This window comes from Gorilla gorilla, chromosome 2, assembly GCF_029281585.2.
Source record: "Gorilla gorilla gorilla isolate KB3781 chromosome 2, NHGRI_mGorGor1-v2.1_pri, whole genome shotgun sequence".
NCBI lineage: Eukaryota > Metazoa > Chordata > Mammalia > Primates > Hominidae > Gorilla > Gorilla gorilla.
In genome coordinates this window covers 91,697,167-91,720,043 of record NC_086017.1, presented here as the reverse complement: position 1 = coordinate 91,720,043, position 22,877 = coordinate 91,697,167, and the positions used below count along the sequence as shown (strand labels likewise).

General features: G+C 34.7%; 1 protein-coding gene across 1 annotated transcript in view; it reads left to right on the top strand.

Moving 5' to 3' along the window:
- GBE1 (1,4-alpha-glucan branching enzyme 1) overlaps window positions 1–22,877 on the top strand; it is a 274,004-nt gene that overhangs the window by 72,682 nt on the left and 178,445 nt on the right. The window contains exon 3 of the mRNA XM_055383606.2: window positions 18,301–18,416. Within this exon, the coding sequence (XP_055239581.1) occupies window positions 18,301–18,416 (116 nt within the window). The remainder of the gene's footprint in view (window positions 1–18,300; window positions 18,417–22,877) is intronic.

The window sequence follows — 22,877 nt, the reverse complement described above, 5'->3', positions numbered from 1 at the left end:
GATGTGAAAATTGATGGCCTCAAGCTTTTTAAAATCCAAATTGAAACTTGTACTACAAAGAGAGAAGTTTAACCTGAGAGTTTATGCCTGTATCAGCATGACACAGAGTAGCAATTGAAGTTTTCTTACACCCTACAGATCTAATAAACACATTGGTTCATTTAAAAGTGATTCAATTTTCTTGGATTTTAGATTTCAGAAAAAAAGGAACATAGTCTAATAAATTATGTCCTATATGTCTTATAAATGTAGAAATCACATATAGAGGTTTATTTTAGATGCTACTAGTGTTTGGGCATAGATAATTTGGCATTTTGTGAATTTTTAGATTAATAGCCTATTGAACATTTTAGAATATTCCTTTTTTTAAATGGTGATATTTAATATGTTGAATGGATATAGTTTATATACATAATAGTAATTGCCTGTGTAATTTACATATAGTATTAAATATATATAGTATATATAATATTTTTGGCATTTAGGACATAAAAGAGAAAATTAAGATCTGTTTTAAAATACAAGTAAATACATTCATGTCATTCATGTTTTTTAAAATTACTGTAATTTTGCTTTTAAATCTTGGTCTACAGAATTGGTTAGTGATCCATAGTAATTGAAAAGATTAACAAAAGGAACCACATAAATCTTTTGTGCATTTTAATCATTTATATTATTTGCTAAACACAGGTATAATTCTTATTAATATAATCTTAGTATATAATGGAGTCTTATTAAAAGAATACTATTTATGCTTATTTGCAAAACTAAAAATAAATGTTTTTTTGGGTTAATTGTATTCTTTATTACCTGTTCAGTTGCCAAGTTAACTTAATATCATCTTCATTTGGCATAAAAAGGTGAAAATTTCTTTTAGTAAATCCTTGTTGAGTACTTATTCTGTAGGTGATTCTGTGTTAGGCGTTGGGGTGCAAAGAAGAATAAAACTTGATCCCTACCTTCAGAAAGCTGGCAGTCAAGGGAAGAACAAATCAATATAGACAAATTAGTAAGTGCTATGTATAAGCAAATGTATTAAGTGTAGTTAGTAAGTGCTATGGTAGATGTAGGTTTAGGCTACTTGTGGGAGTTCAGAGGGAGTTATCACTCTTAATTGGTGCACAAGTCAGCTATATCCACTGTAGTGCGGAGTAGCACACTATTTCCATACTTTGTGTAACAATAGTAAGCATTTATTTTCCACTCATGCATCTGCAGATCTGTTAGAATGGCTCTGCTTTTTAGAGGTTTTGATATGCTTAGGAAAGGTGATGGGGTAGCAAGCAAGATTTTTTGGTGTGGAATGAGGCTGCTGGTGAGTGATGAGCAGAATTTTTGGAAAGCATTATCAAACTTTATTGTGTAAAAGGTATAAAGATTGCTGTGGCAGAATTTTTCTGTTTTAAACTCCATGATGCTAAATACTCCAGACTGAATGGGGCGTCTCGATCTACGATGTTTTGTGACATGACTACTTTTCTTTGATGCTACTCCAGACCCCTTGATCTCTTTTTCAGCGTTTCATCTCTTTTGAACCTTGAGCTTCCACCGTGCTCACCTTGTAAATCTGTAAAGTCTAATTTTTTCTCTGCTTTTGCATAGCTTTTGGGAACAGTGAGGAAAATCACACAGAGATGTGAACTGCTGCTTCTACGGAATCATGGCCATCAACATTCCACAGAAATCATTTGCACACCCCGAGCCTGCTCTTTCTTACATTCTCCATGGTAGCTATTTCAGTGTCACTGCTCTCCTCAGAATCTGTTATTTTACTACCTCCTCATTTTTCATTCACGTAATAGTTGCCTTGACTTTTCAGAGAAAAGAGAAGCCACCAGAAAGGAAAATTTTCGACTTCCCAATCATTTTCTTAAAAATATCTCTATATATTTATCTTTTCCATGTGCTTTCAAAAGTTGGTAGAAGAAATTGCTGTCACAGATCCATACTTTGAATCCCATTTTCTTTTGCGTCCTTAATATTGTACATCTGTTTGCCTCTTCTTTTCCCCTCAGCCTCTCCATCTGCTGCTTTCTTTCCCTCTGCATATAAAGTTGCTCATCATTCTTCTTCCCTAAATATATTAGAATGAAAGACATACCTCTTTCATTTCTCTGTCAGATTTCTAGAATGATACCATAGACTATCGGTTAGAAAACCTGTGTGTGCATAGCAAACATGTAGGGAGCTTATAAAAGTAAAGATCCACTCCTGGATCTGATTGACGGATCTATAGTAGAGTTTTTATTGTTTTCGAACTTTTAAAGATAACCAGGTTGGGGAACTACTGTAATAAACGAATATGTATTAATATGGGTGATGCTGACCATGTAGTATGTGACAAAAGGTTACAAAATTGTAAGTTAAAAAAGTGTATGTATATACTTTTATATGTATTTTATACTATATAGACACATGCATATGCATATAAATACCTATGTAATAAGAATGAGAAGATTTTATACTAAGGCATTAATAATGTAGAGGTGGATGTGGTTTGCGTATGTTTTAGTGTTTTTAAATTTTATTTTATTTTATTTTATTTTTGAGTCAGAGTTTCGCTCTTGTTGCCCAGGCTGGAGTGCAGTGGTGTGATCTCAGCTCACCACAACCTCCGCCTCCCAGTTTCAAGCGATTCTCCTGCCTCAGCCTCCAGAGTAGCTGGGATTACAGGCATACGCCACCACACACGGGTCATTTTGTATTTTTAGGAGAGATGGGGTTTCTCCGTGTTGGTCAGGCTGGTCTCAAACTCCTGACCTCAGGTGATCCACCCACCTCAGCCTCCTGAAGTGCTGGGATTACAGGCGTGAGCCACCGTGCCCGGCCAGTGTCTTTAAAATTTATCTATATATTTTTTTCTATGCAGAATATATCCTTCTTTTGCAATAAGAAACAAAAATAATGGTAGAGGTTAGTACCCCATGTACCTGCATTCCCTATTTTACCTTCCTTCCCTCCCACCTCCATATAGGTATCTTTTCTTCCTTTATCTTCCTGCAGTAGTAGATGTTGTAGTAGATGCTGTAGATGACTACTTCTAGTTTCTTAAAATTCCCTTCTCTCTTACTTTCATATTCTCTGTCCCATTTAAAGAACCACAAAAGCGAAACATTATTTTTCTCTGCCACCCCTAATAGCCAAACAGTTGTCTTACCAAGGAAGTAGCTTTCAAATGCACTCCTTTGTTTTCATCCCCATCTTCATTGTTGTGGTTTGAGAGAACCAATTGAGATGGGTATCACTGAAGCCCAAGGAGAGGGAACCAGGAGTTTCCAATGCCAGTGAAAATGCATGCCACTTGAAGTCTGGAGAGAACTGTTGGGACTCAAAATTTTCAAGTCTCTGGTGACCTTTGCCAGAGTATTTCAGAGACATTTTAGCAGCTGAAGAGATATGAGGAAGTAGACATGACAGTTAGGAAATTGGTCTATCAGTGGTAGGATAGCCAGAGAATGACTTGGATCAAAAAGAGAGGTTTTCTTCATTGTTGTTAATGTTCTTTCAGCCAGGGCATCAATTCATCCTATTTGAATGCTGAGACTAAAGAGCTTGAGGGCATGTTTGAAAACATCAGAACATTAGAAAAAAAATGTACAAAAGAGAAAAGAAAAGATTGGAATCGCTGAGCGCAATGGCTCACGCTTGTAATCCCAGCACTTTGGGAGGCCGAGACAGGTGGATCGCCTGAGATCAGGAGTTCAAGACCAGCCTGGCCAACGTGGTGAAACCCTGTCTCTACTAAAAATAAAAAAATTAGCTGGGCATGGTGGCGGGTGCTTGTAATCCCAGCTACTTGGGAGGCTGGGGCAGGAGAATTGCTTGAACCTGGGAGGTGGAGGTTGCAGTGAGCTGAGATCATGCCATTGCATGATCAAACCAAAAAACAAACAAACAAACAGAAGACAACAACAAAAATGGAATCAAGGAATTAGCCTTGAACAAGAGAAAAACAAACAAAAACGAAACAACAACAACAACAACAACAAAAAACATGTCTTTCTCACGGACTGAAGGAGAGGAGGTAAAGGTGCCTGCACTTATCAGTGCGTAGGTTTGAGAGTGGAAAGCTGAGGGAGTTCTTGTCTGCTGGCTCCCGTTTTCTCTGTGAAATAGAAAAGCTGCTGCTGCAAGGAAGTAGAGTATACAAGTTTACCTCTCTGTGGAGATACTGGAAGCTACTTGGTACAATGCATGATTTTTATTATTTTCTTACTCTATGTGTCTCTCTGGCTTGCTGTCATTCTCTTTTATGATACTTTTGTTGTTATCCTCCACAAGGCTATAACACCAAGGTTAATGCTAGGCATGTTGTAAACATTAACAGAACACTTTGTTGTCGTTTAAGGTTGAATATCCAGAGAGTAGCCTGAGTCATGCTCTGTCACTTACTTGGCTGGGGATGGTGACTTATCCCAGCGGTGTGGTTGAGGGGATCCTCTGTTTTGACAGACTGATGTAGCTTTATTTCTGGTGTAGCTGCTATATTGACATGCCCAATGTTTTCAGGGCTTGCAAAAATGTGCTAGTGAGCTTTTCTATGAAAAAAAAATTCCATAGAGAAATTTTGATTGCTAAAGCATGAGATTCCAGGATGGCTTTAATTGAGAGGGCAAACATAAAATCTAGTTAAATTTCTGCTGTGGACTGAGTGTTTGCATCTCCTCAAAATTCATATGTTGAGCCCTAATCTCCAATGTGATGGTATTTGCAGGCGGGGGCTTTGGGAGGTAATTAGATCTTGACGGGAGAGCCCTCATGAATGGGATTAGTGCCCGTATAAGAGACCCCAGAGAGAGGATTTCTGTTTCCACCATGTGAGACAACATGGAGACAGTACTCTGCAAGTTGGGAAGAGAGCTATCAAGAATTGGACCATGCTGCCACCCTGATCTTAGACTTCCAAAGCCTTCAGAACTGTGAAAAATAAATGTTTTTTGTTTAAGTGACCCAGTCTGTGGTATTTGTTATAGCAGCCTGAGTTGTCTAAGACAGGTATTATCCACATTTCTACCCAGTAGATAGATGCTGGGCTGAATCTAGATTGTTGTATATGTGTCATAGAGGGTAAGAGCACACGCAGACAGAAGCAGGAGTCAGACTAACATGATTCAAATACTGGCTCTGTCATGTAGTAGCTCTGTGATTTGGTCTTTGTTACTCTCCCTCTTGGAGTGTATTTTCTCATCCATCAAATGAAAATTGTGGTACTTTATAGGACATTTGAGGTAATCGAATTAGATGTCGAATGTCAAGCACTAAGGACAATCCATAACTACTGCTACTGGAATCAGTGTCACCAAGTCTTCCTATTTTTTTGTTGTTGTAATGATTTTGTTATTCCTATCACAATAAGACTCTTCATTTCTATATCATTAGTTTTGAGATGGCCTTTGCTCAAATTATTTTTTTAAAGGGAGTATATTATTTGATATAAAGTTGTTCACAGCTCTCCTTCCTCAAATATATATGAAATGTATATGGAAAATGAAAGAAAATCCCTCCCTCAATTCTTTGTCAGGTTTCTTAAATAATAACATAGGGCATTGGTTACCAAACCTGTGTCTGGATAGCAAAACATTTGGGAGCTATGTGAAAGTTTCAGATCTGTGTTCCTTATAGGTCTCATTCAGAGTAAAAGGTAAGTTCTTAGATCATCGTCATTAGCCTAGTTTGCTTAAGTTGGTAATCACCTCTGAAGCCACCACTAATTAATCTGGGTTTGAGAAGAGGATACCTATTTTCATTTGAGTAAAAAGCCTGTTGTTTATAGCTTTGAATGTTGTTAAGTTGTTCTACCTTGGCAAAAGCCTTGAAAATTTTTAATCATTTTTTCTTCATAGAGTCTTCAGCTATCCATCCTGAGTCTTTATTCTACTTATTGAGCAAGCTAACTATTCAGCATTAAATTTTTATATATCTCACTATGTGGTCTTTTCCTTTACGGTATCTCCAACAGAACCTGATTTTATTCTAGGGCAAAAGCTCAGTAGAAGTGAATGAATAAAGGCTACCTGACTTTTAAAAAAAGTTTTATTTTTTAACAGCCTTATTGAGATATAATTCACATAGCATACAGCTCACCATTTTAAAGTGTACAATTTGATGGCTTTTAGTATAATAAAATAGTTGTGCAACCATTATTACAGTTCATTTTAGAACATTTTCAACACCCCAAAAGAAATGCCATACCCTTTAGCTATCATCCTACCGTTTCCCCAGCACTAGGCAACCACTGATCTACTTTCTGTGTCTATGAATCTGCTGGTGTTCAATATTTCGTATAAATGGTATCCTATAATATGTGTTTTTTTGTGATGTGATTCTTTCACTTAGCATGTGTACAAGGTTCCATGTTGTAGTGTGTATTAGTACTTCATTCCTATTAATGACCAAATAATACTTCATTCTATTAATATACAACATTTTGTTTATTCATTTAGTGATGATCATTTGGATTGTTTTCACCTTTTGACTATTATGAGTAATTCTACTATGAACATTTATGTTCAAGTTTTTGTGTTGACATGTGTTTTCATTTCAATTGGATATCCAGGTTGGAGTAGAATTGCTGTGTCTAATGGTAACTCTGTCTTTAGCTTTTGAGGAACTCCAGAGTTTTCAAAGGGGCTGCGCTGTATTATCTTCCCACCAGTAGTATATAAGGTTTGAAATTTTTCCATATCTTTGCTAACACTTATTATCCATTAGCCATCCTAGTGTGCATGAAGTGGTATCTCATTGTGGTTTTGATTTGTATTTGTATTTTCCTAATGACTAATAATGTTGAATACCCTTTTTTATTACTATTTTTATTTTTATTTATTTATTTATTTATTTTTGTGAAAGAGCCTTGCTCTACCACCCAGGCTGGAGTGCAGTGGTGTGATCATATCTGGCTGCAGCCTTGACCTTCTGGGCTCAATCAATCCTCCTGCCACAGCCTCCTGAGTAGCTAGGACTACAGGCGTGTGCCACCATGCCCAGCTAATTTGTTATTTTTTGTAGAGATGGGGTCTTCTTATGTTGCCCAGGGTGGTCTTGAATTCCTGGCCTCAAGCAACCCTCCTGCCTTGGCCTACCAAAGTGTTGGGATTATAGATGTGAGCCACCACACCCAGTCCTTGAATATCCTTTTGTGTGCTTATTGTCCATTTGTACATCTTGTTGGTAGAAATGTCTATTCAGATCCTTTGCTCATTTTAAAAATTGGGTTGTCTTTTTTATTCAATTGTTAAATATTCTTTTTGTATTCTAGATTCACATCCCCTATCAAATATATTATTTGAAAATATTTTCTCCCATTCTGTGGACTGCCTTTTCCCTTTCTTGATAGTATCCTTTAACATGCAAAAATTTTAATTTTGAAGATGTCAGATTATCTGTTTTTTTCATTTGCTACTTGTACTTTTTGTGTGATATTAAAGAACAGAGATTACAAAGATTGCCGTATGTTTTCTAGTTTTAGTTCTGACATGAGTCATTTTGAGTTAGTTTTGTATATGCTTCGAGGCAGGAATCCAAATTTATTCTTTTTTATGTGGAGATCCAGTTGTCCCAGAACTATTGGTTTTAAAGACTATTCTTTCCCTCATTCAATGGTCTTAGTCATCCTTGTTGAAAACCAGTTGGCCATAGACACATGAGTTTTTATCTGTTACATTGCTAGCTATATTAGAAACCATTATTTTAACTTTATTGGTATATTTTCATAAGTGGCTATAGGGTTAGGAGGGAGACCTATGTAGGTGCTTTCTTGATTGCTGTAAACCATTGCCACGCTCCCACGCCACGGACTGGGTCAGGTGGGATATCTTAAGATAGAAGATTGTGTTTTAGGGTATAGAGGAGAGTCACTAACCTGAAATACATGCTGAAACCAAGGAAGTGATGAATCAGTTAAGTTGCAGTTGATAGTGATATGGCATGTAACAGGGAACTAGAGTGTGCTCCCTGTCTAAAAAGAGCCCCCCTACTGGGCCCCAAATATTTGTTGAAATGGATGGATAGCTAGCTAGCTACTGAAAACATACTTGAGAGCCATTCTTGGCCCATAGGATGACTGTTACTACTTCTGGTTATAGACCATATGGCATTCGCAATTCTCTTACATTTCTTCTCCTTCATGCTTTATCCTTTCTGTGTTCTTTCTAAGCAAATAATGTCTCACTTTCCAGCTGTAACCATTAGTTTTCCTCTGGTTTACTGTTACTGAGAGATTACAAAATGAAAGGATAGTCAGGTTCAGACCAAAACCAAACCCAAGTATCTGAGTGGGTTTGGGCTGTTACAACAAAGTAGCACAGACTGGGTGGCTTCTAAACAACAGACGTTTATTTCTTACAGTTCTGGAGGCTGGAAGCCTGCGATCAGGGTGCCATCGTGGTTGGGTTCTGGTGTGAGCCCTCTCTGGCATTGCAAACTGTTGTCTTCTCACAGTGTATTTTCACATGACCAAGAGACAGAAAGAGAGCTCTCTGGGGTTCCTTTAATACAGGTACTAATCCCATTCATGAGGGCTTTCCTTCATGATTTAATTCCCTCTGAAAGTCCCTATCTCCAAATATTACCACATTTGGGGTTAGGATTTTAACATGAATTTGGGGGGCATACAAACTTTCAGTCCATAATACTAGGTAAAAAGAGATCAATAATGCAAGTCACAGCAAAGATAAATGTCATTATCCTTAGATCCTAAATAATGTTTATTTTTGGTCAATTATAGATGGCATGAATTGTGTGAAATTGGAGAAATTTTCTTTTTTTTTTTTTTGAGACGGAGTCTCGCTCTGTCCCCAGGCTGGAGTGCAGTGGCGTGATCTCAGCTCACTGCAAGCTCCGCCTCCCGGGTTCACGCCATTCTCCTGCCTCAGCCTCCCAAGTAGCTGGGATTACAGTGCCCGCCACCACGCCCAGCTAATTTTGTTTTTGTATTTTTAGTAGAGACGGTGTTTCACCATGTTAGCCAGGATGGTCTCGATCTCCTCATCTCATGATCCACCCACCTCGGCCTCCCAAAGCGCTGGGTTTACGGGCGTGAGCCACTGCACCCAGCCGAAAATTGGGTAACATTTCAAACTCACTTGTCATGGTAGTATTTAATATACTGTTAGCTTGCAGCCGGTCAAGTAAACTGAAAATAAATGGAGAATTTGAATGAAATGAAATTACATATTTTCAAGGATCTGTGGAACATCTACAAAGATAGATTATACACTGGAGCACTTTTTAGAACTGAGTTCCATGTGGTGGGCTCTGAGAGGGAGGGTAAGAAATGAGGAGAAAGCGCGGCCAGATAGAGGCATTTCAGCCACATCAGCTCTGTTTTTATATGCTTTGCATAGTTTTAGTGTTGGAGTTCTCCATAAAATCTATTTTGAGATAATTGAATGGTTTCTACTCCTGCAAGTAAATAGGTTGGTAAATAAGTAAATAGTTTGATTTCCCCTGTATTGAGCTACAAAGTAAGCCTCCTGATGAACTTCATTTCAATAAAACTAGAAATTAATGAAAAAATCTTAAGGAAAATATAATACCCACCATACAGTTTTTCACAAGCAACAATAGTATTGGAGAGAATAATCAGAGTTACAACTATAGTCTGTTTTGAAAAGAAATGAAAACTGTATCGAAAGCTATTGGTTACAGCTAGAACAATAATGAAAGATTCTGCATCTGATCCACAGAACACAGAAAATTATTTGAGTGCCTATTTTCCAAATTATCCCAAGGACTATACGTAACTAATACGATTCTAGATGCACTGAAGGGAAGTTAATTTATTGCATACAATGGATTCTTAACACATTAGGGCTTAATTCTCTTAGTGAACCCTGATTGATCAAGGCAGGTATGCCCTGCTATTAAGATGATAATTCCCAGAGTTGATGAGGTTATGGGTAGTTGAATATCCTCATATCCAGCTGATTGGAGTATGAATGGAAACTACCTATCCAGAAAGTAGTTTGTTAATCTGTATTCAGAACCATAAGTGTATTAAACCTTATGCCCTGTGCTTTATAATATCACTTTTTATAATTGATAGCAAGAAAAGAGATTTGGACACCTATTTGTGCACAGAGACCTCATGACATTCATTTTTAAGTTTTTATTACAGAAATATTTTACTCTGTAGAATAATAGAGATAAGGTTCTACATTCTTTTCGCCCAGCTTTGACACTTATCAATATTTAGCTAGTGTTGTTTCATCTGTTCCCTTGCCCGATGTACATTAGTTGTTTTGCTTTTCATAATTTAAACCAAACTTCAGGCAATCTACAATTTCATCATTAATACTTTTTTGTGCAATTCCTACTATCAGTAGATGTTTTTGGTAACATAATAACTCTTATCATCCTTACTAAAATTATCAATACTTTCTTTATATTCAGTCTAGAGTCAGATTGCCTGATATGCTACTGTTGATATGCAATTACATTCATTTATTTCAGCATATTTATATTTTAAGGGCTTTTCTTATTTTTTCTTCTTTTTAACTTATTAAGTTTTCCCATTTTATGAATTATTTACATGGTTTTGTAGTCAAAATATAATGAGTACAATCCTGGAAGACTACTAATCTGTGCATTTTCTTCTCATATTCAGAATAATTTCTATGCATTCTTTGCTGTATTTTGTGCTTTTGGAAATCATAAACAAGAATATTTATCAATCCCTTTCTTACATAAGAAGAATCATAGTATAAATACTGTTTCTTGATGAAACATTGTTAATTTCATTTAAAATTACAAGCAATGATGTATATCCATTTATCATCCCCTTTGTTACATAGAAAGTACCATAATGTAAATACTGTTTTAGAAATAAAGAAACATACTTTTATTTAAAACCACAGTTTTTTGATAATAAAACTATTTTATCCCATAAATACCTTAAATAACAATTTAGTAAGTGAAGCTCTAGGTCTTAGTCATATGCTGCATGACATTTTGGTTGATGAGGGACTGCGTGTACAAAGGTGGTCCCATAGGATTATAATACTTTACTTTGACTTCACCTTTTTAATGTTTAGATACTCAGATATTCCGTTGTGATATAGCTGCTTACAGTATTCCTTACAATAACATGTCATACAGGTTTGTAGTCTAGGAACAATAAGCTATACCATACAGCCAAGGTGTGTAGTAGGCTATGCCATGTAGGATGGCATAAGTATATTCTATAATGTTTACACCATAATGATATTACCTAATGACACATTTCTCAGAATGTATCCCCATTGTTAAGTAATGAACAAATGATTGTATTTGATTTATTTTCTGATTTCCAGAAAGCTAGATATACATGATTGAGCACTATGTTTCTTTAAATAATGAGGTATTAGTATTCCATTGGTTCTGAATTTAGTGGCACTCTGATATACTTTAGAGATTGTTCTTGAAAACCACACCTAAGCTAAACTAATATGTGTTAAGAGTAGTTTCCCTAAGGTAATAGTGATAGGGAGGGGAAGTGTCTTACTAAGGTCCTTCCCAGGGTACTAGCTGCCAGTAGAAGTTGAAGAAGGGTGATTCCTTTGCACCCAACTGAGAGGAGGAAGAATTATCTGGAGGCGAAGAGAGAAAATCAAACAGCACAGGGCTATATGTCAGAAAGGACTACTGTCCGTCACCCCCCAGACACTGAGTGGTTCTCTCATAATCCTGGGTAAGAACAATGCCATAGGAAATTCCAGCTCTATACTTTATGACAAGATTCTTCCTTGATACAAGTTAAGTAGCCAAACTTCAATCTTTATAAGCCTTTGCATTATAATTTCTTATACATTCTGCATGATACAAAGTAATTAAATGACATCATATGGTGGGGAAGGATGTCTCCTTGCTCCAAAGTGGTGATATTCCAGATATTTAACAACTGTTTTGACCCGAGGATATCCTTTCAGATGGGATGGGATTGATATCTGCTATATGGGCTAGTACTGACTTTATATTAGCCTTTGTATATTAGCCTCGCCTATTGCATTTGCCAGGCATCTTGCCTCACTGCTTGTCTGGGTGTGGCAGGGATTGGCCCAAGTGCAAACCAAACTCTTTAGCACATTGGAATCTTCTGAAAAATGGAAGGCCCTACATACTAAATTGGAACCTTTTCAGCCATGTATAAGGAAAATTTATATTAAACTCAAAAATGCTGCAGAAATGAAGTGGCTAAGTGCTGATGAAGAGTAGTACTCCACTGTGAATCAAAGAGTTTGGGAATGTTTGAAGGAGGCTGACATTTGAGAATTTTATGTGAGGATTAGTACATATGAAAAGGAAAGGTTGTTGGGTATGAGATAAACATAGAGTTTGTGTGCCTGATACAGTGACCTTAGTTAATGTTTGATCACCTTTGCCGAATGTGTGTTTGCAGTTCATATTAAACTGTGCATCACACTGTTTCTTTTCCATATCTCGATTTAAATTTTGTCAGCTTGTTTTGAGTCTGTGGACAAATAGAATCTTATGCCTTATCAGATATAATGAATTTAAACCTGTTAATAAAATACCTATTAAAATATTTGCTTTAGAAATATATCAGGTTTTCCACCATGGCACATGTATACCTATGTAACAAACCTGCACGTTCTGCACATGTATCCTAGAACTTAAGTAAAATAAAAAAGAAAATAAAGAAAAATACAGAAGGCCAAAAAAAATTAATTATTGTAAATTAGCTCTGTAAGACCTTCTTTAGTAAGAGATGTTCAAATACTATGTTTATATACATTATATTTTTATTTTAAAAGAGTAATTAGTACATATTAATTGCCAAGTGATTCCTAGAAATATTTTATTTTAATTTATAATTAAAATCTGCCTTTATTCCAGACTTAAGACTGCGAATTAAAATACGCTGGACTCCAAGAATGCCACTTAGTCACAATGTAAACAAAAACATTAATATGCCACCCCAGAAGTTTCTATCAAGAGAAACTAGACAAGCATAAGAGTATCAGAATCCTTTCTACATTCTTGGAGGTTCCTAAATGTTGCTCCAAGACTATACAGCTGACCTGTGAACACTGTGGGGGCTAGGCGTGCCTACTCCCCACATACTCAAAAGTTTGAGTATAAATTTTGACTCCCCCAAAGCGTAACTACTAATATGCTGCTGTTGACAAGAAGCCTTACCAATAACATACAGTTGATTAGCATTTATTTTATACATTATATGTATTATATACTGTGTTCTTACAACTAAGCTAGAGAAAAGAAAATGTTATTAAGAAAATCATAAGAAACAGAAAATATATTTACTATTCATTAAGTGAAAGTGGATCGTCATAAAGATCTTTATATTTGTTTACATTTATCTCAATTGTAAATAGTGCCTGTGTGGTCTTTATTTGTATACCTAAGTTTTAATACATTTTAACATTTTATCATTAAAACAGAGAACTGTATCAGGTTTTCTTTACTTGATAAACATCAAATGTTTTAGCAGATGTTGTAATAAAATAATTTATGCGTATAGAAAACATGTTCTTAAAATTTCTCCAAAACTGAAATAATAAGCACACATTGTTTTGGGGGTACCTAACTTTGAGCCTAGCAATATCTAGGTTATGGTAGATAATGAAGAGTAGACAGGAATATGAGTTAATATTGTTAACATTTAAAAGGTTTAATATCACTTTTCTATGGGAAAAATAAACCTTTAAATTTTTATTCATTTTGTTATCAGTTGCTTATACTTTTTAACCAAGCAATGTTTCGGTGTGAATATCATAGAGAATATTATCTGTAGACACTAATAATAGTATATTCAGTAATGGTTTTAATGCATGTTGTCTTCTCATGTTCTGATTATCATTTCTATTCCCTCACATTAATACATTTAAATTCCTTGATCTCTGAGATTGTGTGTTTAATCTGATTCTCACTGGTCATCCTTCCTGGGCTTTACAACCCCAGTCAATCCTAAATCTTAAATCCTATATTTCATGTGATTAACACTTGCCTCAGAGGATTATTTATGACACTTTTGATTTCAGAAGTCCCTTGACCTGTTGATATATTATATTATTTGATGGCCTTTTAGTTTAACTTCATCTAGAAAATTACTCACAAAACTGTTAAGTAGAGAACATGCAAACACATCAATTTAACCAGGGCAGTTGTTTCTAAAGTGTAGTCCCTAGGCCACTGGCATCAACATCACCTATGACCTTTTTAGAAATGCAAATTATTAGGCCTCACCAAAGATCTTTATAAAAAACTCTAGGACTGGGACCCAGCAATCTGTATTTTAACAAATCCATGTGATTCTCATGTGAACTATAGTATGAGAACCCACTGACCTAGATAGAGACCTTTCTAGTTCTATGTGTAGTTCTATGCTTGGTAGAGAAGCAAATGATTGTCACACATGATGAAGAGTCATGTTTATTTCCATCCTCAGGTCTGCATAGCAATGCAAACTCTTTGCATTACATAATTAATTCTCTCTCATGTACTCAGCATAAGCTGTGTAGGATTAAATGAAAAAAAGTTTGAGTAACCTGATTTTTTTATAAATATGTCTTTAGATAGGCTCTGATATGGCTTGGTACTATTTATTATTATTAATATTATTTATTTTCAATTATATTCTGTAGTAGAGTCACATGACTTATTTCACAAGACATGCATTTCCCTAAAATGTGTCTACCAGCTTATATTATTTTGCCTTCTGTGTTTTTCTAAATCAAATTTTACTTAAAATCAATTTTCAGTATTTTTATACCAATAATTTGAGGTTGAATTTTATGTATTTATTTTTAACTGTGTGCTTCCATGATTGGTTCCTGCAATTACACCTGGATACACCTTAATGATAGTTCTTTCTTTCTTAGCTAAGTGTTTAATGTTAAGTTTATAAGCACAGATCCAAATCCAATGATTTTCCTGATTATTCTGTTTCTGGATATTAAGATATGTGTATTCTGTGGAGTAAAGCTGTTTTTATTAGATATTTTGAGAAACTCATATAAGGCAGGAACTGGTTTTATTGGAAAAAATCCTTTGTGTGATGTATTGTGGTAGAAGTGAATATTTTGGTTGGTGCCCATGATTTTAATGGAAAGAAGAAACACTAATAAAGGAATGAGAAAGAGGAGAATTTAGTGCTTAGCAATGATTGGAGAAAGAGCCAAGGAGATGGAAAAACTGATGGTGGGGTAGCTGAAGAGGGATTTATTTGGAGAGAAAACTGACTAATGGAAAAGTCTTAAATAGTTTCATACATATATGCTTGCAGACCTTCTTCTTTCTCTCCCATATGAAATCTTTAGTATGCTGTACATAGTTTATGATGGCTAATGTACTGGATTTTTTTGGGTGGGGGTAAATATTGTAAAGATTTTCTAAGTCTTGCTTTAAAGATTTGTGTTTGGCAAGAAAAGAGTACCTTCAGTGAAAGCCAACACCTGAGTTCCCGTGAGGAAAGGGGCATTACTAAAATGAAACTCTTGAAGATGCAAAGAAAAAAAGTTTTTTACAGTATATAATTACAAGTCATCAGCATGTGCTTTGGAGTTTTATATAATTAAACTATTATAAAAGAAAAATGCGACATAGTGAAAGTATTTTTCTTTATCAAATATTAATACTTTGCTTATTTAAATAGTCTTGAAACAAAGTTGATACCAAGCTAAAGAACTAGTTCATCAATTTTCAAAAACTGATATTGGAAACCATTTTCACAGTGCTGAAAACAGTTCTTACAAATAAATCTGCATATCTAAATTTCACATATCATTGAAGTTTCACTTTCAAAATATCCAAATCTTTTAATAAATTTTTTAGTGGATACACCATTGTACATTTTCTCATTTATATTGGTCTATTATAACTCAATTTAACCTTTTCTTTATGAGATGTGATGAATTTAGAGCACTAAATTTGGTTTGGCATTGAACAGGGCCTGCATTAAGCACGGAGTACATATTTAATGAATGAATGAATGAACTAACGAACTATACCCTTTATTTTCAGTTCTACCTAACCGGGAAAAGATCTGCTGCTTGTCTTAAGTGATTAGCTAAAAAGAAATGCAGGAATCATATAGCGTTCTAGTACCTAGATTTTTATATTCCAAGCTTTTATTATTATTTTTTCTCTAATTATGGACTAAACTCTTTGTTTTGGTAATGGAATGTCACAGCATATATAGGTGAGATGTATTTGAGGTTTTTAGGTGAAGAGGAGTATAGCAGCACCAAACTTGTAGAGCTGCCCTTGAAGATAAACTGCTGTTAGACATTTTCAGGTTGTCTTCATGATGGAGAATAAGTAACTGTTTAGAAGAACCTTTATTTAAATCTTATTTCTTACTCCTGTTTTACCCCCGGTGTTCAGACTGGCTGAGAGAGAAGAGTGAAATATGTAATGGAAGAAAAAATGGCATAAAATGAGTTTCCTGATTATTCCTTTATTATGTCCTTAGTTGAGAATGTAATGTCTTAGCGACCCAGTATATGCCACAAGGCTGCTTGATTTTTTGTTAATGCCATGAAATATTTTAGGCATAAACAAATAGCAAATAATGTAATAAACATCTATGTGTATACAACTCACTTTAACAAAAAATAATACAGATATTATTGAAGCTTCTTGTGTTCCCTTTCTTCTACCCACAGGGAATCACCATAGAATTTGGTATTTCATATTCCTATTTCTGATTTAATATTTTTACTACATACCTATGTATCAATAAGTTTCATATAATGTTTTGATAGTTCTTGATCTTGATATAAATGCTATTCTTCTGTACTCTTTTAAAATTAACTTTTGTGTGTGGGATATTTGCATATGTTGGTACTATAATCCATTCATTTTATACCATTATATAGCATTCAGTTGTTTAATTATACTACAAGGTTTTACCCATATTGTGGCTGTTGAAATTTTGATAGCTTCCAGTTTTTTGGCTATGACAAAAGATTCTTCAGGGAATAATTTTGAATGCCTTCTTGTGTACATTTAGGAGAATTTCTCTGAACTATTTCCTGGGAGCTGAATTGTCGGGCTATGGGGTTAAGATATCTTCAGTTTTGCATCACATATGATACCAAGTTGTTTTTACCAATGATACCCGCAGCAGCAATGTTTTATATCGTTGCTGACTAGATGATATTTTTAAACTTTTAATTTTTGCCAATGTCCTGAGTGCGAAATGATATCTTATTGTTGTTTTAATTTGTGATTGATTAAACAGTGAGCTTGAGTATCATTACATGTTTATTGGCCATTCAAGTGTCCTCTCCTGAATATATTTTTTGTCAATTTTTCTCTTGACTTGTTTTCTTTGTCTCATTGACTTACAATGTTCTTCATGTATTATGGATGCTCTCTCTCTGTTGGTATATTCACTACAAATGTATTCTCCCAATTTATAGCTTGTCTTGTCATTCTATCAATTCATCTATTTATGATGACAAGCTTATAGTTTTAATGGTCAGAATTATCAGTCTTAAAGTTTTATAGTTTTAAAAATATTTTACTTAAAGAACCTTTTATACTCCAATATTGTAAATATATTTCTCTGTATTTTCTTAAGCATTTTATGGTTCTGCCTATCATGTATAAGTATTAATCCATGTTCAAATGATTTGGGGACATATTAGTTGGTGGAGATCTATTTTATTTTATTTTCATAAGGATAACCAATTGTTCCAGCACCACTTATTAAATAGTGTGTCCTTTACTCACTGGTTTTTAATGCCTCCCTTATGATACGTTAAGTGTCGTGTGTGTGAGTCTGCTCTTGTTGGTTTTACTTTCTTCCACGTTCTGCATTCCACCTTTTCTTTACTTCCTGTACTTTATATAACCTTCTACCTTTCTTGCTTAAGGCATTTCTTTAGATTTTATGTCAGCTCTGTCACACTCTTATGAAATTCAGTAAATGTTATATGATTTTAATGGTTTGTCATTATTTTTCTACCATGGCATGTACATTTCTGTTTGTTCATAATATGTCTCTTTGTTGATGGTGTTTTCTAAAAAAAGGATCCATCATTTTCTTTTGCGTTCTGTTTATTGACAGAAGTATTAGACTTGAAACCACAACTGACAATGTTATAGTCTTTAGTTATAAAATGCAAAAGCACACTTTAAAATGTATTTTTTATAAATAAATTAAGAATAACCTGCCTTTTCTAAACCACTAGTATTTTGATTAACACTTCAGAAAACAATTATTTTAGACAATTTGATTTTTTGTGCAAGTAAAGCAGTATTTTCTTTTTCTTGAAATTCATTAACTATTAGTCCTATCATGCTGTTGTTAACTGATCTTCTTCATTTTTTTAGATGGTTGGAATCCATTTTCATACCCGTATAAAAAACTGGATTATGGAAAATGGGAGCTGTATATCCCACCAAAGCAGAATAAATCTGTACTCGTGCCTCATGGATCCAAATTAAAGGTACTTTCCTCCCTCCTATTTTTTCTTGAACTTATCATTTTCTTTTTATCTTGTTTGCCAAGTTTGATTTAAACTATTAGAATGTACAACTGATGCATGATAATTGTGGGAGAAACAGTCTAAATGTACAAATAGAGGAAAATTTAGGAGGAAGTCTTGAGTTGAACTGGGTTAGATTAGAATTGTTTGGCTGGTAAGGAACCAAACTTAGTTGTATTATTATCACAAGTTTGGAAACTTTATATAAGAAATGATATATTAAAAGTGATTTTGAGTAATTGTAAAGCTTTAGCTTGGGAAACGGAAAGTTTAATGGAAAAATGAAACCTGTCTTCAAATCGGCCAATGTAGAGAGGATTTTTATCTGTAAAGAGGTCGGGTGAAATTGATGTGGGAGGGGATGCTGTGTTGGACGCTCATGCATTTTGGAGACTGCTTCTTCTGCTTCTTCCTCTTTCTGGCCTCTGACATGCTGGTGGTATGGTCTTGTTTATCATATTCTTCTGTGATAAAGCCACCTGAATTAGCCCAGGGGTCTCCCTGTTGGAGGCAGGCTGAGCGTCCTCCACACTCCCTCTGCTTTCATTGACCATGTGGTTTTGCATTCAAGGTCTGCAGAGCAGTTAGAGTCGGCTGCTCTTGTCTCATCAAGGGATGTCTGAAGGATGGGTTCCAAAGTCTGGATTACAGATTTAAGGCATTTGATTATAAGAGAAGCGATCTAAATCTTTTCACACTTACTTGATTTTACTCCATGGTCATATAATTATATAATATTTCCATGTCCCTTGTGTCTTCCTTCCTTAGACATTTACCATGATAAATCCTATGATTGAGTTGTTGTTTTTATTGGTATTTGTTATTTAACAATATTAACTCAGAGTTACTTAAATATATTAAATCAAAATGCACAGTATGTTTATTTTGTAGGTTGTTAAAAATATTTTATAAATAATGAAATTATAAGTGTATGTAAAATTTAATAAGATATTGCCACACATTATAATAGTAAGCAGAGAAGAATATTGTTTGGAATAAGAAGACGTTTAGCAAGAGATGGCAGTCAAGGTTCCTTTTAATCTATAGTGAAAAAGAGAAAAATACTGATAGTATACAATAAGAGGAATTAAAATTTAATATAAATAATCCCCTTTCCATGTCAGTATAAGCTCCATGGGAGCATGGCCTTTGCTGTGTGTTTTTTTTTTTTTCCTACTCCTGTATACTCTCAATTCTTTGAACAGTGCCTGGCAGAGTAGACACTCAAAAGATATTTATTGAGTGTTAAAGCCATTTTGAGACTCAGTCTTTGAAGAAGTAAATCAAATAATTTGATTCTTCGATAGTTTATAAGGGCTAATTTTATAGAAACTGTGGCAAGGCAACTATTATTGTTTTCATTGCTGCGTTAGGTCTTAATGGCTGTTTTTTTAACCTTTATTTTAGGTTCGGAACTTTTTTTGAGAACTGAACTTACTACTTTTTAAAAAGTGTTGCAGAAATTTTTCCTGCCTGTTTCCTTTTTATTTTTTTGAGATAATTGGCAGATTAACTTTACTGAGTTTTTACTTGTTACAATCAATTAACTAAGAGAACTAATCTAAATAGCAAACAGCTCCTTGGCACCAGCTGCAGCTGTGAAATCTCTGAATTCCTTGATTCTGTGACCCTCAAATGTTCTACTTGAAGCCGAGGAAAGTTCCCAATCATAGTGGAGCTTTGGTTGCAGGGTTACACTATAGTCTATGACCTCATAAGGTTGATTTTTAGCTGCTGAGTTCTATTTATTCATATTTTCACTAGTTCAACAAATATGTGTTGAGTATCTTCTGTGTACCTGGTACTGTAATATGCATAGGGAATCAGAATTTTAAAAATTACTGCCTTTAAGGAAATAATCTAATAAATGAGTTATTTTTAATTTTTATCTGCTCCAATAAGCCTAAGAGCTAGGACACAGTCCACTCAGTAGAAGCAGCTTCCTGTGGAAGTAACTATCAAGCTAAGGAGCTAGGTGTGTGGAAGAGGCATGATGGGCTGTTTCAAGTTTTTAAATTTGAAAAACAGATTTTCCTTCTTTTGGTGGAGAATCACTATAATAAACATAACTAAATAGACATAAAGCTCCTTTCCCTCTCAAAGAGGGCTCTGTATGATTATATTATTAAACACTCATTACCTCATTACTAGACCCAGCATCATCTATTAAAAGATAAGAATAAACAGCTCATCGATTTTTTTGCTTTGTTAGCCAAAGTAGGAGGCATGAAAAATATCAACATAAGCAGCTACCACTTACTGAATGTTTCCCATTGACAGCTAACTAATTTACATATATTTTGTCATTGACTCATTACAAGAACTCGATACAGTAAGTACTTTTATTACTGGCTCACCCTACATTCTGCTTTGCCTGAACAGTACCAGTGTATACCTGTTATCTTAATTATTATTATTTTTGATTAATATAGCTTTATTTTCATTTTTTATTTTGATTTTACTTTAAGTTCTGGGATACACATGCAGAATGTGCAGGTTTGTTACATAGATATACGTGTGCCATGGTGGTTTGCTGCACCTACTGACCCGTTCTCTGAGTTCCCTCCCTTCACCCCCACCCCACAACAGGCCCTGGTGTGTGTTGTTCTCCTCCCTGTGTCCGTGTATTCTCATTGTTCAACTCCCATTTATGAGTGAGAACATGCGGTGTGTGGTTTTCTGTTCCTGTGTTAGTTTGCTGAGAATGATGGCTTCCAGCTTCATCTATGTCCCTGCAAAGGATATGATCTCATTTCTTTTTATGGCTGCATAGTATTCCGTGGTGTGTATGTACCACATTTTCTTTATCCAGTTTATCATTGATGGGCATTAGGGTTGGTTCCATGTCTTTGCCATTGTAAATAGTGTTGCAATAAACATATATGACCATGTGTCTTTATAGTAGAATGATTTCCCTGATGAACATCAATGCAAAAGTCCTCAATAAAATACGGGCAAACCGAATCCAGCAGCACATCAGAAAAGCTTATCCATCAAGATCAAGTTAGCTTCATCCCCGGGATGCAAGGCTGGTTCAACATATGTAAATCAACTAATGTAATCCATCACATAAACAGAACCAAGGACAAAAACCACATGATGATCTCAGTAGATGCAGAAAAGACTTTTGATAAAATTCAACATCCCTTCATGTTAAAAACTCTCAATAAAATAAGCATTGATAAACCATACCTAGAAAAAATAAGAGCTATTTATGACAAACCCACAACTAATATCATATTGAATGGGCAAAAGCTAGAAGCATTCCCTTTGAAAACTGATACAAGACAAGGATTCCCTCTCTTACCACTCGTATTCAACATAGTATTAGAACTTCTGGCCAGGGCAATCAGGCAAGAGAAAGAAATAAAGGGTATTCAAAAAGGAAGAGAGGAAGTCAAATTGTCTCTGTTTGCAGATGACATGTTTCTATATTTACAAAACCTCATGATCTCAGCCCCAAAACTCCTTTAGCTGATAAGCAACTTCAGTGGAGTCTCAGGATACAAAATCAATGTGCGAAAATCACAAGCATTCCTTTACACCAGCAATAGACAAGCAGAGAGCCAAATCATGAATGAACTCCTATTCACAATTGCTACAAAGAGAATAAAATACCTAGAAATACAGCTAACAAGGGATATGAAGGACCTCTTCAACGAGAGCAACAAACCACTGCTCAAGGAAATAAGAGAATTTTAATAATCATTGTAGAAATGAGTAGCATTCTGTCTCTAGTTCAGAATAATACTAAATTTTAATTTTCAAATAACAATCAGAAGGTACAAATTTTAGTAGCTGACATCTGTCATCTCTAAACCTATTTTTCAAAATCTAAATACTATAAGTCTTTTGTCACATTTTTATTCTACAATTGAGCTCTCTGTAAAGGAGCTGGAACAGCTTTCATTTTATTATTGTAGATCATGATATTTTTCATAGATTTAACTGTGCTTTTTAGGCAATTAAAATCATAAGGCTAAAATAAACACATAATTTAGAGTTTTTCCTTAAAATTATTTTCTAGATAAGTTCTGTATTTGAGTAGATCATTTATGTGTCACATTGATATGTTTGTGGCAGTGGAGTTATATCTCCCTCTTTTGGAAAGCCAAGGCATGGCATTTTGGTTGAGTTTAAATTGTTCTTTTCAAATTTTCAGTTTACATAGTTTCCTGAACATACAGATTTAAAAATAATATTTTTCTCTGGAATAGATTTTCCTTGGAAATTTTTTACATTAATAAAAAGTTAAACTTTCATACATATATGCACATGTATATTTCTTTAGATGTGTGGAAAACAACAGGACATTTGACATGTGTTTCAACCCAGGAAAACTTTTTATTTTGATATTTGAAATGCCTTTATTTTTAGTTGAAGAGAGTCAGTTTTACTTTTTCTGTCATTATGCAACATGAT